Consider the following 17,252-nt stretch of genomic DNA (forward strand, 5'->3'; position numbering starts at 1 on the left):
GGCATTGGTGTCTTCTCTCGGAAAGTGATCTTCGATGCCGAAGATGGAGAAAAGGTGCTATATAAATTCTACACATAGTTTTTTGTTGTTTTTTTTTTTTTAGAACAAAACTCGGATTCCACCCTCAGGCTGACTCAAACGGGACACCACCATCTCATGTACCTCTGAGCGGGGGCTGCTACGTTTCACAACGGTTTTTCTCAGCTTTTCGCGCTTTTTTAATTGAATATGTATTAGGATCGGAGGGAAACCTATTTCCGAAAATCGATTCTATCCTGCCTCCCAATTAGACCCGCGTCGGGGGTGTGCCCAGGAAGGGGATTCGCTTTGGGCTGGGCGTGTTGCTGGTCCACTGGCGGGCTCGGGGCGCCTGCTGACAGTCGGAGTAGGAACGATCTGCAATGAAAAGCAAAGCAAATTGAAGATCAAAATCAACGTTACAAAATGGGATGGAAAATGTATGATCGTACCTCTGAATTTCATTCCCTGCGACTCGTTGATGATGGCAGCCAGGGCCGGATGCTGGTAGCGATCCCTCTGCGAGCCCGTGCCACTTCCGTTCGGCGCACCCGACACGTTATTGTTCACGCTGTTGCTGTGCTGATGATGCAGCAGCTGCTGGTGATGATGCGCATGGGGATGATGATGGTGGTGCCCGCCGCCGGTGCCGTTGTTGTTGTTCAGTCCGTTAAAGTGCATCTGGTGGAGGTTTCCGTTGCTACCGTTGGTGGCACCGTTGGCATGCGGGTGATAGGCCGGTTGTTGGGCATTGATTCCACCGTTGTTGCTGCTTACATTCGTTCCATTGTTGTTGTTGTTGCTGGGATGGGTGTGGCCGGTTGTGATGTGGTTGTTGTTGCTCGCCTGATGGTAGCCACTGCCGTTGCTGTTGTATTTGCTCTGCTCGAAAAACTCGGCCCGCACCGAACGGATCGAGTTCTTGTTGTCCTCGCCGCCGTTGCGAGCGCGCAAAATCTTCTGTTCCTGCACGCTGTATCTGTGGACGGTTGAGAGGTGGAAATGGATTAGAAATTATCGTGGCGAACATTTGAATGTTTTAAATTGATTTTAATGGGTAATAGTCTTTATAAAAATTACAGAAAAGTGATCAGCACCAAAACATATCTAGTGACGCAATGATCTTTTGAAACGGATACCGGTTTTAAATTCAATTTAAGTTAACCATTTAACGTAATATACTTTCGCCCCTCTCACACCTATGTGGGGTAAGCGGTGGGAATCATCATCATCAAATTAATAAGTGCATGCTACCCCACAAAACCATTTGGTTGTTTTGAGTTATATTTTTTTAGGTTAGTTTTACGCTGGGCTGTAGTTTACAAAAGGTTACCATTTCCAGTTAAGAAATCAGTAATCCTATTTTTAACTTTTATTAACCTAAACCTTGCATATGGTAACACAACGGAAACCGGATTTTAAATTGAGTGATGTGAGGTTGATGAAGTTGATTACTCGTAGATTTCGTTCTACTTACCGCGAGCCGTAGCTGTTGAGATGGTTGTTATTAACGCTGGCCACGTTTACGTATCCGTGGCGGATGCTGCTGGCCGGCGAGACGAGGGTGCCGCGCGACGAGCTGATACCGGTGTCGGTGGTTTTGTCCTTGCCGAGGAACCCGGAACCGTGCGCGTGCCCGTTGTAGGCGGCGGCGAAGTAGATATTGTCCCGGCAGCTCGCTGGGCGGTGCGTTGAGGGTGGCGTGTCCAGGCCACTGTCCGCACCGGCGTAGTCCAGATCGGTCATAACTACAACGAGGAGAGGAAAGGGAAAAAGAGTGAGAGAGAGTACGTTTAGGATAGGGCTATCGTAGGTCCACACCAATGTCCACACACTTACACGAATGGCGACTGCTGTCGTTGGCCCCGGGACCGTGCGGACGTCTGTAGAGATCGTCGTTCTCCCGGTAGCGACCGCCGCGCCTCAGCTCGACCTCCTCCTCGAGGTCGTCGTGCAGCGTGTAGCTGTGGTTGCCGTTGACGAAGTTGTCCGCCAGCTTCTTGAGCGGCGAGTACGGGAACCCGTTGTACAGGCTGCCGTTGTGGCTGCTGTAGCCGTGGCTCGAGCCGCCCGACAGGTTGTGGCGCGCGTTCGGTACCTTCTTCGGCGTCGAGTGGTTGGTCAGCATGCCGCTGCACAGGCCGGCGTTCTCGTTGATCGAGCTGAGGTCCGGCACCGAGTCCGACAGCAGGATGTGGTTGAAGCGTGGCCCGGCCGTACGCTGGTGGCGCGACAGCAGCCAGTCCTCGATCGCGCCCGAGTAGGTGCCGCCGAGCCCGAGGTGGTTGGTCTGCAGCGAGGCCGCCGACACCGGGGCCGCCAGCGACGCGCGCGATCGTGGCCCTTGCGTGAGTCGAAGAGCACGACGCCGCTCCTTGCTGCTCAGCGTGCACTCCTCCAGCAGCTCGAACCAGTCCTCCAGACCCTGGTCGCTGCGCAACAGGACGCGCCCTTCTCGCGAGCCGAGAAGCAGGCCTATCGCGCTGTACGACCGACGGTTCAGCCACTCCACCTTTTCCACGTCGACTAGTTTGATCTGCAAGAAGGAGAAAGGGACCACCGTTTGAGTGTATTCCTTGTTTTATCCAACTTAACCAACATAAATAATATACTCTATCTTATACTCCTCGTTTTATTTTGGTTTTCCTTCCTTCGGGTTTTGAACCTTTTACTTTTGGTATCAATAGTTATAAGCTTTAGTTTAACAAAGTATCAAAACTAAGAAAACGTCTTTATTAAAAATCACTAATAAAGAGATCGAATGTCATGTTGGTATTACTTTTAGAAAGAGCAAACATAATATTAAACGAGCCGTAAATATAATGAAAAGGGCGAAAAGATAGGCTGTGTGTGACTAAAGATCAGTCAGCTTAATTACTATTTGGCAACAAATTAGTGCCCATTTGTTCGGCGTCCAAATCGCTGTCCGAATTGGCAAACCGATTGATTGCGACTCGGTGGCATTCAATAATTCCAAACTCGTCCTCCATTCCCTCGCGAATAGGACATTTGTGCTGACGGTGTTAGATGCGGGGCAGTTTCAATTCTAAATTAATTGCACACCAGGAATGGCGGCCGAAGCAAACACGAATGGTTTCGGGCTGCAGCAAGGATAACGCCGCCAGGCCTAATTTGCGCTCATTGTTGTCCTGGGCCAATTGATAGTGAACCGATTAATCAAGGAGAAAATATAATTCCCCTACTAACCGGCACACGGGTCGCGGGGGGATAATTAGAATTAAGCCGAATGCGAATAGACGGTAACTACCAATCATTTTTTTTATTCGTTCGGATGAAAAGTGTTAGTAGTTGAAAAATTATTCATTAAAGATTATCATTTCACACTAAAGAAAGCACAATAAAAGGACAAAACAAAGTTTGCTTGTTTGTTGCGTGGAAAGGAATCCAAAACAAATGTTTGTATAATATTAAAAAATATACAATCAACATTTGTCAAAGTAAAAAACGTAGGAAAAGGCGCTAGAATGTTTTCTGGCCACGCTTTATTGTGTGTAATCCTCACTAGAGGCCATGTAACTTACAGTAAAAAAAGAGGTTGACGAACTGCAATCAAAGTTCTGTAACTCCGGCAATCATAATTCGATAGCAATAAAATCCCACCGGGGTCGTAAAGTTTGCGCCAACGGGAGCAAAAATAATCACCGAACTGTGATCGGGGTTATGGACGCTCGGCGTCGGGAACTCGCACTCGAAGTGGGAATTAAAGTTAATCAGTGTCGTCGGCCTCCTTCACTCCGAGTGCTACGGAGGGGTAACGTGCAAATCAGTCGCGAAAAATCCCAACGTTCAGCAGCGTATTACATGGCCGTTGGAGGCCACCCCAATGCCAACCGAATCCGTTCGCAAGATGTTAATAACCTACGGTTTCGTGTTTGATTAAGCACTTGAACCGGATACGGATCTTTACACACCGTCGGGGCCTTTCAGCGGAGTCAGGTTCATTGGATTTGTTGATTGAGTTTCGATTCTTTTCCTCTTCGTTTTATTTCACTCCTCGTTAGCCAGACCCCGAAATGCCCGTGCTGACTTTATGGGGATTAAGAACCGGCTGCGTGTAATCCTTTACATGTTCGGTTTTTTTTTTTAAAAGCCTTCTCTACGATGTCAGAACCTTACGCCGGAGTTGTAAGTTGTGCCGATAAGGATCGTTAGTCTGCCGAGACGAAGTGGTACGAGAAAATGGGTTGACCTGAACGGTAGGTTTTTTTGTCCCGCGAGGGAACAACGAGTACCGTGTTACAGACCAGACCAGGACGATACGGAGGTTCAACAGACGGTGTCCGATCGGGTTTCGTGCGAATCAATTAAAAGCAATTTATATGCACTCCATTGAACAAACATCTGATTTTTGTGCAAGTGGTAAAGTGCACTTAATTGCATTCCGTCCGCTGGCGGCACGACCGGGACGCGTTCCCGGTAAGGTGGAAAAGTGCATTTTCTCGGCAGAAAAAGCTCTTTGTTTCATGCAGCGAGGGCGTTCATTGTTGTCTTTTTGTATTTTCCTAGACTTCCATCGTTATTCGAAAGCCATCCTAAATGGAAGCGTACGATGCACTTCCCCCCTATGCAAACGTCGTCTCGAACGGCTCGACTTTTCCTTAACGCACAGTTGTGTTTACAGGCGCGCGCGCGAAACAAACGCATCCGCCCGTCCGATGGATGGGAAAAATGGTACGGAGCAATCAGTCGGGACGTCCTTTTTCGAAATTTTCTTCCGCCAGCTTGAACCACCGATCCGGAGCTCGATCGTGCGAAAATGTGCGAAAATGATTTTTCCACCCGAACGATGGGCTCGATGCCGTGTGTTTTGTTAGCGTCCAGGGGGTGAGATGAGGCTTTGGCCAGACGGGAATCTGGTGGAGAAGTGTCCTAGACACAGCGCTCTTTCTCTAACCATTCGCCAAGCGGCTTCCTCCGGTAGTCAACGCAGTGAACGTGATGCACTTCCCAACATGCGGTTATATGCATTGATTCGTATCGACCGCGACGATGTCGAATGAGTAGGATTGCTAGCGCCAGACCAAAATGCCAAACACGTCGAAGGACGTCGTCACCTTGCAGTACACGAATGCTTAAACATTCAAACCGTTCTAGCAGTGAATACCAAGCGTTATTTCACGTCGTAGGAACGTACTTTCCACCTTTCTAATCGGTTCCAATGCGTAGTCGGTGCATGTTTTAGCGTTTGAGAAGTAAACTCAATGCTTGTAGAGATATTTATAGCACCTTTCCAGACGATAAGGTATATTTCACGCAGTACTTAAATGAACAAATGTAGGGACATTTTAAAACAAGTGTTTGTTAATTTTATGTTTCAAATTTGTAATTGATTTTGTGATATGTTTTTTCTATAGAAATGAACTTTATCAATTCTGGTGTGTTATGCATTATAACTCACATATGTTTATCAAAAAGATGAAAATAAAAACCGAAAGTTATTTGATACAGCGCCACAATAATTTTATCAGGGGTGTTATTTCTTGCAAGAACAACAAAATTAAAAACTCAAGAATGGACTTTAATGCAAATAAAATATGTTTCAATAGTTTTGTTTAAAAAAATATCAACCTTTTAATGTTCGAAGAAAAACAATATTTTAACAAAAATAAATAGTTTGTTTCTGAAAACGATCTATCGAAAATGATTCAAAAAATTAGTTTCAACCATTACAGAACTTTTACGCGACAGCTTATTTGCTGCTAACGAAATGGCAATCAATTTCCCTAAAGGACCTTCGTGCCGTAATCGCATTTCACCGTTTACACACTGTTCCATTGTCGTGAGTTTACTGCTGAATGTTTACCTTGCGCAGTAAATCCAATGCATAGCCCTAGCCCAAACGCTGTTTGGGAAAAAGATGCACGTCATTAGACGTCGTCGACAGTCGTCCACAGTGGAGCGCTTGGGAGCGTGTTCTTTTCCCTTATGCCGTATGCATCCACAGCGAGGTGCATTCGCAAGCGAGCATGCCGTCGATCGGAGGATTTGGAGAAATTTTCATCGGTATTTCGCGTCGCCACTCGTCCCGTGGTTGCGTAAATATTTTGCCTTGTTCCGTCTCTGTCCAGCGGCCGATGGAAACCCGATGGAGGAAAACAAACCATTCAATGGGCGGGTATTTCTCGCTCGAGTCCCGTACGATGATGCTGGGGGACCGTGGAAAATATCGATGGGATTTACATCTCTTCCTCCTCCGGGAACGAAGCTCGTTCCAATCTGTCCCCGTGTTTAGAAGTGTGGTGGTCGATGGCTACGTTCCAACGGTTGTGTTGTTTGTTTCCACCAGGAACAAGTTTCACAGTTTGTGCATTAATTATGCCATGCGGTCCGGTGTGCTACAGTTGGGCCATTATTGCCATAAAGAACAGTTTCCACTCTGCTCCAACCATGGGACAATTGAAATTCATTGAAAAACGGTTCGACATACCTTGGGACTGTGTACACTTCAAACACAAAGGTACACGTGGTCCCAAGCCCAAGCATCGAAAAAACCACAACAAGCCCGTACTTACCTTAAATATAAACTGTCCCATGTCGGAGATCTTTTCCGACGCGGATCCGGTGGCTCGTTTGAAACAATTGAGATAATCACGTGTTAGGATGAAGTATCTGAAATGAAGCATCAAAGTTAACGGACTCATTAGTATCGCATGCCAGGGCGGCAGACCGGAAACCGGAAGCAAATGGCACCCGCAAACTCAATGGCCGCACCATAAAATGGATGAAAAGGACCGAGAAACACCCTGTGGACACTTCAAGCTGCGGTGGTGATTCCAACCGACAAGTCCAGTGATTTTAGGTACAACATTGCGCTGGGCTAAAAGCTGGGTGGGCCACTGTTTGATGGGTGTTTGATACCTACCTCTCCTTCCATCGGGAGAAAAGTCTATCACGCTGCTGCCAGAGGAGACCTCTTTTGATCGGACCCGTCATTTGAGCGACCGGAATACGGCCAATTAGTAGAGATTTCTGAAAATAAGAGCAAAACGAAGTCGGGTTATTTTCGGGTGCTTTGAGAAGCTTTATATATTATTATTGTCAGTAAAGGAGATACAATCGAATTACAAGTATTTTAGAAGTGATGACATTACAATTACTTCACTTCATCTTTGTTAGAGCTTGCAAAGATTCTGTGAAACCGTGTTTGAGATTCGTCAAATAAAAAAAAAACGCTAAACCAGGAGTTTACGGATACAAAGCCAAACAGATGCTATATTTAGCCACCCATACCTGCCTCCATTCGGTCCAAATCCTTCTACCAAACCCTTAGAACCCCCGAAAGAAAAGGCTTCAGATCCGTGAAGAAACTGTTGTTGTTCTCCGAGCCACTTTCCGAGCGAGACAGTGAAACCTTTTCACCGCCCAAAAAAGGTAAATATAGAAATCAAGGTTAATTTGCGCATTCATTTGGCTGTAAAATCTAAGCGAAGTGGCCGTGGCCACGATAACGTGCGAAAAGTAGCAAAAGTTTGCCCATTCGGAGAGGGGATTTGTTTTACACACTGCTTCCCTTTCGCCCTTCGTCGCCAGGCTTCTTCCTGCACAAGAAGTTAAGGATCCTATCAGCTGACAGCGTAGTGAGATCTCTTTGTTCATTATTTTAATTTAAATTACTTTTTCTCGCTCCGGTGATGATGATGGCGGAGGAGTGAATTAAATCATGTCGACGACTGCCTTCTTTTTTGTCTGCGGTCGACTGGCGGGGATGGATGGAATTCGTGCAAAGTGGTGAGCGTTATCTGATGGTGAGAAATTATTATGATTAATGTGCTGCTGTAGTGCGACCCTGGCTCGTTTGGTTGTTTGAAAACTTGTAAAAGGTTTTTAACACCATCAAATGCGTTGCCCTTTTCTGGACGGGAATGGATAGTTTGTATCTTTACTAGCCATTGTGTTTGTTTTTTTTTTTTGTAAAAGCACGAAGAGTAGCGAATTTATGTGTAGAATGTTCATTTCGATATAAAATCGAATAACATGTTCAAAGTTAGACCCAAACTCTGGCAATGTCACACAGCGAGTCACTAATGGAGGCGCATGGTGTTTTGTACAATTTATGCTATGCACCATTTTGATGGTGATAGCTTATACTAAAGCTGTTAAAACTAGTTTAGCCATTTTTCAAACATTGTAAAAAAAACTTATTTGGTCAACGAAAGAGGTATTTCATAAATAATGTTAAATCTGTTTATTTGGTTTAGAAAATTCGGTTAACTTTTCACCAAATCAGTGTTATCCTTTCAAAATGCGGGTTTTATGTAATCGAATTGAACCTCTAATTTTTTTTTTTCAATACATACTATTATTTATAAATTAACAGTTGAAATTTTTATATTATTTTTATATTATTCAGCTCACATTTATGAACCAAATGGTAAAATGTAGTTTACTCTGCCGTAATAACTATTAGTTTTCATTTATGAATTTAAAACTAAATAAAATGGCTACAGTTAAAAACGTTATTAAATTATATCTATCTTTAGCCCCTCTATTTCTGATAAGCTATTAAAAAAAAGTACATCGTTTAAATGTTTGTTTTCTAATTTGAGCGTAAATTGAAAACAAATTCAATCACCGTTTTGATACCTCGATACACCAATTGAAAGTCTTTGCCGACGACAGCTGTTTCAATTGACGTGCATTCGAAAGAAGGTACAGAAAAAAATTGGTTTACCCCACACCATCCCTTATCCTTCTCTCACCATGACTCCATTAAACCCTGGCTTCAGCGGTGAAAGCTTGTTTCACCAGAGGAGAAAAAAAAACCCCGAACGAAACATAAGCCAGCTGGCAAGCGTATCGTGTTCGGGTATGTTCCTTATCCCGCGCAGATTTTGCTGATGCGAAGGGACGGCCAACCACACACGCATACGCACACACATACGGACGCCCATTACAACGATGTAAACATCGCCATGCACCATTAATAACCCCGGCGGCACTACATGACACACCGCGCTCCCCCCGTTCCGCCCGGCGTTGTTGCGAAAAGTCGACAGATCTCGTCCACTTGGTAGAAGCGTAAAAGATAGCACCACTTCGAAAGCACACCGTTCCGCCCACCTGACGACGATGTGGCGTTGGGAGGAGAGGTTGAATTGAAAGTGATAATGTTGTAACATGGTCCGTATGACACGATCGGGCGAGTATGTAACACGAGCAGGGAAATGAAAACGGGGAGAAAGGGCGCTGGTTGTGGTTGATTGCCAATTTTCACTCATTGACGGTGCTGAGAGCAGCGGCGGCTAGCGGATGAGTGGAAAACACACACATACATACGCAAACACAGGACCTTACGAGGCGGAAAATTCTCCAGAGAATGCAAACGATGCTGTGATGGGATAATGGTTTGCGTTTTTTGTTTCTTCTTCCACTTTGTTCGAAGAATTCCAAGCAAGAGAAAAAAAACACAGACAAACATCGCGCAAACATGATTTGTGATAGATTAGATTGAAAGCACCATCGAAAAGCTTTTCCCGTGCCCACGCCTTTCCCCGGCTCGGAGGAGAAGGCGGGGAGATCCGGTTGCTGAAGTGTGCCATACTCGACGTGGTAAACTCGACGGGTATCATCCTGGCGTTTGGGGAATACGGTCACGTAATAAATCCTGCCCGTCTTCGCGCGCGCGCTGAGTGCGAGAAATGAAATAACAAACCACTTGATTTCTGCCGCTTATCGTCCTGCTTGGATCGGGGCGATGGATGCCCCATGTACGAGTTCATTGAAAGGCACACGTTGTTACGTTGCGAGCCAAAACTTTTCTATTGACTTTGTAAATTGTCTTCTTATCGTTAAACGGATCGGATGTTTTACAAAACGAAGCGTTGTCTGCAAGCAAATGGATTGGTTTTTAATCGATAAATCGTAATTCTTCTTCCGAACCGTATTAGTACAGCAAGTGTTGAAATGGCTCTATGTTTTTCCCAAAACAAAAAAAAACAAAATCGTGATTTGGATCTTCAACATCAGCGTCGCCCCCAACTCCTCCGAACGAATCTTAATATCACAAATTTAATCTCACAATAGCAAAACAAGAACAAAAACCCTTGGAGCCCGTACCGAAACGCGCCTATCCTGCATCGAATCGCGATACTTCTCCCAAGTAAAGATTGTTCGTAAATCTTCCGTATCCCTCAGCGATCGATCAAGATGTTGTTCCGAGCCAATCGAGTGTAGCTTATATTCTTTTTCTCTTCGCACGGAGGATGATCAAACGGAGAAAGCGGAAGTACGGAGAAGAAAAATCCGCTCAGGCGGAAAATATTAAACATCCAATCATGCTCTTCATCATTATCATCATCGTCCTCAAACGGTTCCGTTCGTCGTCGGGCCAGTTCTGTTTCTTTTTTTGCCTAGCCTTTTGCCGGTATTCTGCGTCGGTAATGAATGAGAAAAACGAGTCTTTTTGAGTCGGGGAAAAGTAATAATTTCCCCCTTCAATCATGCATGGATTCTGGGAGCGGGCGAAGAGAGTGGGTTACATCCTATTAGGAGGGCTCATCCTATCCGAGGACCAGGTGAAGCAATGGCTAGAGTAAGAAAGTGCTGCCTTTCCGGTTCGCTTTTCTATTCGTAAAAAAAAAAGAAGAGGGAGCGAATTGTGTCTGTTGGAACGCCACACGGAGGAGACGTCCTGGCGCGCCAGTGGAATAGTTATATGTTTTCAGGCGCACGAAAACATCCACTTACCGGCGGCGAAAACATGCAATTTTCTGCCGCAAAGTGTGGTACCCTTTTCCAGTTCGGATGCCTACGAGCGAAGTGAGCACAGGGAAGGCGGCCACGTCTGTTATTTTGTGGTTTGTGGGTTGGGAAGTACCCAAACTCCCACATGGTTTTCAGTTCGCAGTTACAGAGCGCACTTCCAAGGAAAGGAAATGATGCATTGTTTAATGGATATTATCGATTGCAATTTATAACGGAGTGGACATTTTCTTCGTTCACTCCACTGTGGTATTACGTGAATGTTCCTTTACTTTTGTTTAAATAGGTTTCATTATTTTGGGCTTTCAATTTGCCAAATATGATGCACAAGGCAATTACTTGTCTAGTTGTTATATTTTGAATATTTTGAATTGAGTTGAATGTTCAAAATAGAAAAAAGATACAGGATGCCAAAATATGATTTTAAACTTGAAATTCAGATAATATTTTAGATCACTATTTACGGAGATTATTTATTAAAAGTGTGAGAAGCCAATTTGATAAACCATTCGAGTTTTGCAACTGTTCAATTGCTCGAACTTATTTTTAACCGTTAAGAGCCCACAGAGTAATAAAAGTAATTTTTTAATTGTATGAAGCGTAAACGTTAGCTAACCAATTTTCCACCACAACTCTTTTAACTCCGATTTTCTCACATCATTTGATTGGATCACACGGAAAAGTTTCCGAACCGCAGTGCAATTATCAACTTGCCTTTTAGCATCAAACTTCTTTCCCTTGTGCAAAATGTCACATTCTCGCCCGAAGCAATAAATGACAAATCGAACCGAAGCCACAAACCCTCTCCCGCTCACATCCTTTCCCCCTTTTCCGACCCCATCTGCGGGTGTGGGTGACATCATCTGCGGGCACTTCTTCGGCCAATCAAAACATTCCGACGCCGAGCGTTCGATGTGTTTACCTCGAGCGATGCTATTTATAAATCAAAGTTTTCCAATATAACGCCCCCCCCTCACTTTGGTGGTGGAAATGTTGTAAGATGACACCACCCCACCACCCACTGGCCACCAAGACAAGTTGCAGCATGATGGGGCTTCGCAAGAATAGTTTCCACTTTCCCGAGGGAAGGTGAAGCGAGCGTTGTTTATGCTGTTTATTTGTGTACTTAAAACACTTTCCCACGCCGTGGCCGACGTCGAACGGGACATCGGAATGCTTGCTTCGATCTACAACAATTCGATCGTAAGGAGGAAATCTTTGACTTCAATACGGCAAGAAAAGATAGACTTACGTTTGCCGTACACCGGAAGAAAGCATCCAATTGGTCTCGGTGGAGAAGCATCCAGTTCCAATCCCTTGACTGGCTTTCGATTGTTTCCGTTTCCGGTACTCGGATCGATCTCCGGGTGTTAAATTTGTCATAATTGAAAAAGTTGCAGCGCCCGACGACAGGATGATGTCGAAGCGAACAGAAACCTTCCCGTGTGTCTCCGATTACCGAAGGCAAACAAGGATTGCGGCGAAGGAAAAGCTCAGCCGGTGTTAGGATAGTATCATTTCGCCCACCGGAGAACGAATGGAGTCGGGACCAAACACGGGGTTTGCCCCATAGTTTCCCGTCTGCTATTGGGATTCTTCTTCAAATATTTACAAACGTCTTGTGGTTAATGCGCCACCGAGCCGGAGCACTTTATTGAATTAGTATAGGTTCGCTTTGGTATCCGTTGCAGTCGCTCGTCGGGTGAAGGAAAAAAGGGGTCTGCTGTTTGGCGCTGGAATGCTCGTTCGAAACATTCCTTCCGATTTTCCCTTTCAATTGCAACAAACGGAAACCCGCATTTCACGCCCGCAACACAAGCACAGTAACACCGAACCCTAGATTGCAAACAACAGACCATGGATTTATGTGAAGGCTGCAGCTGCATCGAAAGCTCGAGCAAAGTTGTTTAAGAAATAGTTTAAGCGCAACGGACCACGCGTACAGTAATCCCCATCTACAGCATGACAGCAGTCACTTACCAATTAGAAGACTCGCGCGTGCAGGAGAACCAGATTTAACCACCGCCAACGCGACTCCAACCGGAGATAAACCGGAACGGAACCCGACCAAGATAAATATCAACGCCAAAACATCTGAGCGGACAGTTGCTGGCGTGCTGCTCCGAACGCCTCCGCTGAACTTCTCCGCGGTTGATGCTATCCGTTTTCAAATTAGTTAATATCAAATCATGCGGCTGTCGTCTGCCGGTGCGACCGACCGACGCCTCGGCACTGCTGAACCGAAGACAAACCATTTTTGACATAATTTATGCATGCTGGTAGCAAAACGTTCGTTCGTTCGCTTTTCCATTTCCTTGCCAATGTTGGGTGTTACGCTTTTGTGTCTCTCGCTGATCCGTTTACTGTAGCCCATCTTTTACACCTTCTTGCGCACATTGGGAAGTTTGGAGCAATTATTGGAACTTTATGAAAAAACATATAAATAAAAGCATAACATTTTCAACAAAGACAATTTTTGTGATTAAAGTGATAAGACGATGAAAGTAAAAATTATCCTGATGAACAATAAAATGCTTTGTTTGAAAGAGGAAAAATTCATGTCTTAAATTGAATACTTAAAGCTGTTGAAATACAACACTTATGTAAACAAAACGAAATTTAAATATTGTTTTGTCTAATTTTCCAGTTGAAGATTAAAACTCTCTACAATATCAATTTTTGCTCTATGGCCCAAATAATTTTAAAAATTACTAAAACAAAAGCCATAATTATTTCTCTCTTAAAGGAAGAACTAATTAGACAAATTCTTATCACTGTTTTTTTTAAAGATATCTTTCAGTATAGTTATTCAACCAGCTTCTAATCCCATTGTGCGGCGTTTGAAATGTGTCTCCAAACTGAATCATGCGAGCTGACTCCTACCGTCGAAAACTTTCGGAACCTTCGGTGGAAAACGTTCACCAGCTCATCAGCTCTAGCCGAAAAAGAAAAACACCTTGCGGGCCGGAACCACACGTCGCTTCGGACAGGTTCAATCATGAGGTTTCCTTTAGCTTCTCTGGGCTATCCGTGGAAAGTTCCACCGTTTCATTTTCCCTCGCGTTTAGGTGGCACCCGCAGATCGCGCTGTTCTTCCTTCCCCGGATTGGTGGAAATAAATTCGTCGGTTTCGCAACGCGGATGTGTTGTGGCGCGAAGTTTTCCTCTTATCCCGAGGGCTGCCAGCTTTTCCGGTGATGGGGTCCGGAAAAGTGTCACATTTCCTCCAATCCCCTGTCACCCGCGCGATGGTACGGCGCGCGATTGTGCCGCTGTCCCGTTTAATAAAGATTTGTGCGGTAAAACGAGCCCTAAGCCATGGGCATCGTTTATTCCTCGGCGAGCATCAACTACACGACCGCCACAGATCGCTTGCTGGAAGGAAGGTTAAACTAGCTTGTCAGTTGATAAAAGTTTTATAAACATGCATCCTTGCCTATAACTCCCCAACGCTAGCGAACGGACGACATTATATGCCGGAGAAACGGAGAACACACCAAAAGAAACATGAGCTCCAACGGAGGGAGAGTGCTGGTCGTGTGTGGGGAAGGAAACTTTTTCGACGACGCACGACATGCGCCCCCCCCCCCCCCCCCCCCCCCCCCCCCCCTGAGTCAACAGGCGAAAAAATGACAACCGATTTTTACCGGCTCCTTCCGGTCAACTCAATGATTGGCAGTGTGTGTGTGCTAGAGGAAGGAAAAGTAGGAAAATGATGACATAAACAAACCTCCTCACACAAAGAAACGAAAGGCCAGGAAAAGTTTGGCCAGCGGAGGTCGGGGGAAAGGTTAGGAAACTAATTTGGCGCGACACCGGAACCCGGTACGGAGCGACAGGGGGAAGCTTCGGGAAAGCATAACATGTTAACGACCCGAAACATGGGAAACCAAAAGCGAAGGAAAACTGTCCTCCTAGGGTTCGGGATCGTCGGTTTCCCGGGGTATCAGTAGTTTGGACATTTTATTTGTCTGTTTTTCGACACGCCCGAGTGCCGAGAACATCCGGAACATCCCGGAGCTGGCGGAGTCGTTCACTCTTTTAAATGTATGTTATGATCCATTTCGTACGGCAAACAGGTTTTATTAACCATTTCATTTTTCCATCACCGGTGTACTTCACCTCGCTGGTCAATATCCATTACAATTTATTTTATTGCGTTATTCCTATCCAAAAAATCAAATTTTCCTTTTTCATATTTTCACACATCCAACCACACTTTTTCTATTTTCTTTTATGGAAATAAACTGAAAGCGTTTCACCGGCAAGCGTAGATAAAGGTAGTTTTCCCGAGCAAACAATTTCAACATTTTATTCCGAAAAAGAATTCATTTTCGATTCCTTCCAAGGAAAAGCCCCAAAGATTGGCTACTCGTGCTCGAATTCCTAAGAAAGAACTAATTCTCGAACCCCCCCACGGTGGACATTTTCTTCGTCCACGATGTGTTTCTCTCTAATTCGCCCGTCCTCTCTGTCCCTCGTTCGCTCGGACGGACCAAACGTTTGCGCTGCGCATTTCGGTTTTCCTTCTAATCTAAATTTTATTGTGTCGAGATTAGGGCGCCGGCATTGTTGCTGTGCGGGAAATCACGTTGACCTCACCTAACCACCTCGCGCCTTCTCCCCCCCCCCCAAAATGGGCTAATGTACACGCCGGAAAACGGTTCGTGGTGGTTCGGTTGTGTCCCCGCTGTTGGTGGTTTGGGGCCAAACCGCTACACGACAACATCGTTCCGGTGGCGTTTCCGTTTAATCTGGGGAAAATTCAATAGACCTGAGCAGCGTTGGCATCCCGGCACATACACAAACGTGCCACGGTCAGCGGGATATCGGGCCACACTCCACCGAATGGAATCGAAACATTTGTCGGCGGCTTCCCGCTAACGTGTCCCAAGGGCTCACAACTGAGGTTCCCCGGTGAAGGTGGAGCAAATTTGTGCCATTCGAAATCCGGGGTGGTCGCAAAGTAGAGTCAAGTGTTCCGTTTCGAACGGAGGGACACTCACGTAGGAACGAGCCAGTTAGGAAAGGAGGGATATGGCATTTTCAAAAACCGAAATCACTAACTTATCCTTTCTCAAAGATAATGCAAGAAGAGAGCACACAGACGACACTAAGAGCGTGTCCTCATGAATATACGCTTAATAAACGTAACAAGACGGGTCGAATTGCGGTTTACATAGCATGAATCAGAATTCCCGGCTGCCAAGCGAAGGCTATGTGCGGAGGAGGGTGCTTCAACAATGAATTCCTATCCAAAAAAGGAACACACACATATTCAAAAAGACTCGCAACCGATCTGCTTCTTACAACCACCCTAACCCTGTTACAGGGACCAGCTTAGACATTAGCCGAAAACCCCAAAGGAACGTTTCCGACTCGTACGACAAATGGAACGAAAAATGGCACGGTTCGACTGGCTTCTGCCACTGTTTGCAAAGCAATTGGTCCTAGGGACGCGCAAAAGAAGACGAGGTCGGTGTGCTGTCTCTCTCTTTGAGTCAGGAAACCACGTGAGACGGATACGGTCGTCCTTTGGCCAATGTGATTTATTATGTGAAAGGTAAATTTAAGACACACAAAATGAATTGATCCTTAAATTTAATCCCCAAAAGTGTACCGCACGCATACGAATGCTTCGGTTGGCGCTTGATCCTCTGCTTGTCACCGGGCAGTGGTGAGTGTGTCCCGGAAGTGCACCGATTCGGCAACCACATCACGTACGACAACTTTTAGCAGTGCAAAGTTTAAGACTGGCTCCCGTAGAGTTTATCTCTCTGGACGATTTTTAATCGTTGCACTTGCGAATGCTATGTTGCATAACAACATTTTATTGTAAGAAAAAGTTAAATGAAAAATAAGGAAACTTAATTTAAACCCTCCCGCAAGCGCTCCATTTTGTTCAACAAATGTTTCAAAGATTAAAACTCTACCACAATCCTTGCGTTTCGATTCGGATGTCACTAAGCAAACAATTCCCAAGTCACTGTCGGAACGCCCGATCGGTGCATACGTGACGCGCACAGGTGGCCAATGAATGGAAATTAAACTTTACTTAAGAACAGAGACAGCGATTAGACGAATGACATCGAGTGAAAAATTGCCTCCCCACCCGGGCGATGCCATCGAGGTTTTTCCAACCTCTGACAAGTGGGAGTGAGCGCCCCGGGTTTTTGGTTCGACTTTTCCCGACCAGCGCGGCGCCATTGCGGCGGGCGTACCATTGCATGCGGTAGAATCGTGACAGCTAGTCGATTGGAAAACGTGTCGTTAAATCGAACATCCGAACACACACACACACACTCGCTGAGTGTAGTGGGAGGGAAAAAGGATTTTCGAACCTCCCCGTCGGAGGTGAGCACAGCGTGTTTCCGTGATCGGGAAATATATCCGTGACCGAATGCAAACCGCCGCTACCACTATGCGCGCATACACACACACACACAAAAGCACAGAGTCATGCGATTGGGATGCTGGTAAAACACTACAATTATTGTTCAACATATTGGCTA

At 45.5% G+C, this 17,252-nt stretch overlaps 1 protein-coding gene across 1 annotated transcript in view; it reads right to left on the bottom strand.

Moving 5' to 3' along the window:
• Positions 1 to 249: 249 nt before the first annotated feature.
• The window catches only part of LOC131286349 (uncharacterized membrane protein DDB_G0293934), a 99,105-nt gene continuing 82,102 nt past the window's right edge, over positions 250 to 17,252 (bottom strand). Inside the window, exons 2-7 of the mRNA XM_058315294.1 lie at positions 6,902 to 7,008; positions 6,552 to 6,648; positions 1,858 to 2,554; positions 1,496 to 1,766; positions 471 to 997; positions 250 to 396 (exon numbers count right to left, since the gene is read on the bottom strand). Coding sequence (XP_058171277.1) covers positions 287 to 396; positions 471 to 997; positions 1,496 to 1,766; positions 1,858 to 2,554; positions 6,552 to 6,648; positions 6,902 to 7,008 — 1,809 coding nt within the window. The 3' untranslated portion in view covers positions 250 to 286. The remainder of the gene's footprint in view (positions 397 to 470; positions 998 to 1,495; positions 1,767 to 1,857; positions 2,555 to 6,551; positions 6,649 to 6,901; positions 7,009 to 17,252) is intronic.

The sequence above is a fragment of the Anopheles ziemanni genome, chromosome 2 (assembly GCF_943734765.1).
Source record: "Anopheles ziemanni chromosome 2, idAnoZiCoDA_A2_x.2, whole genome shotgun sequence".
Classification (NCBI taxonomy): Eukaryota; Metazoa; Arthropoda; class Insecta; order Diptera; family Culicidae; genus Anopheles; species Anopheles ziemanni.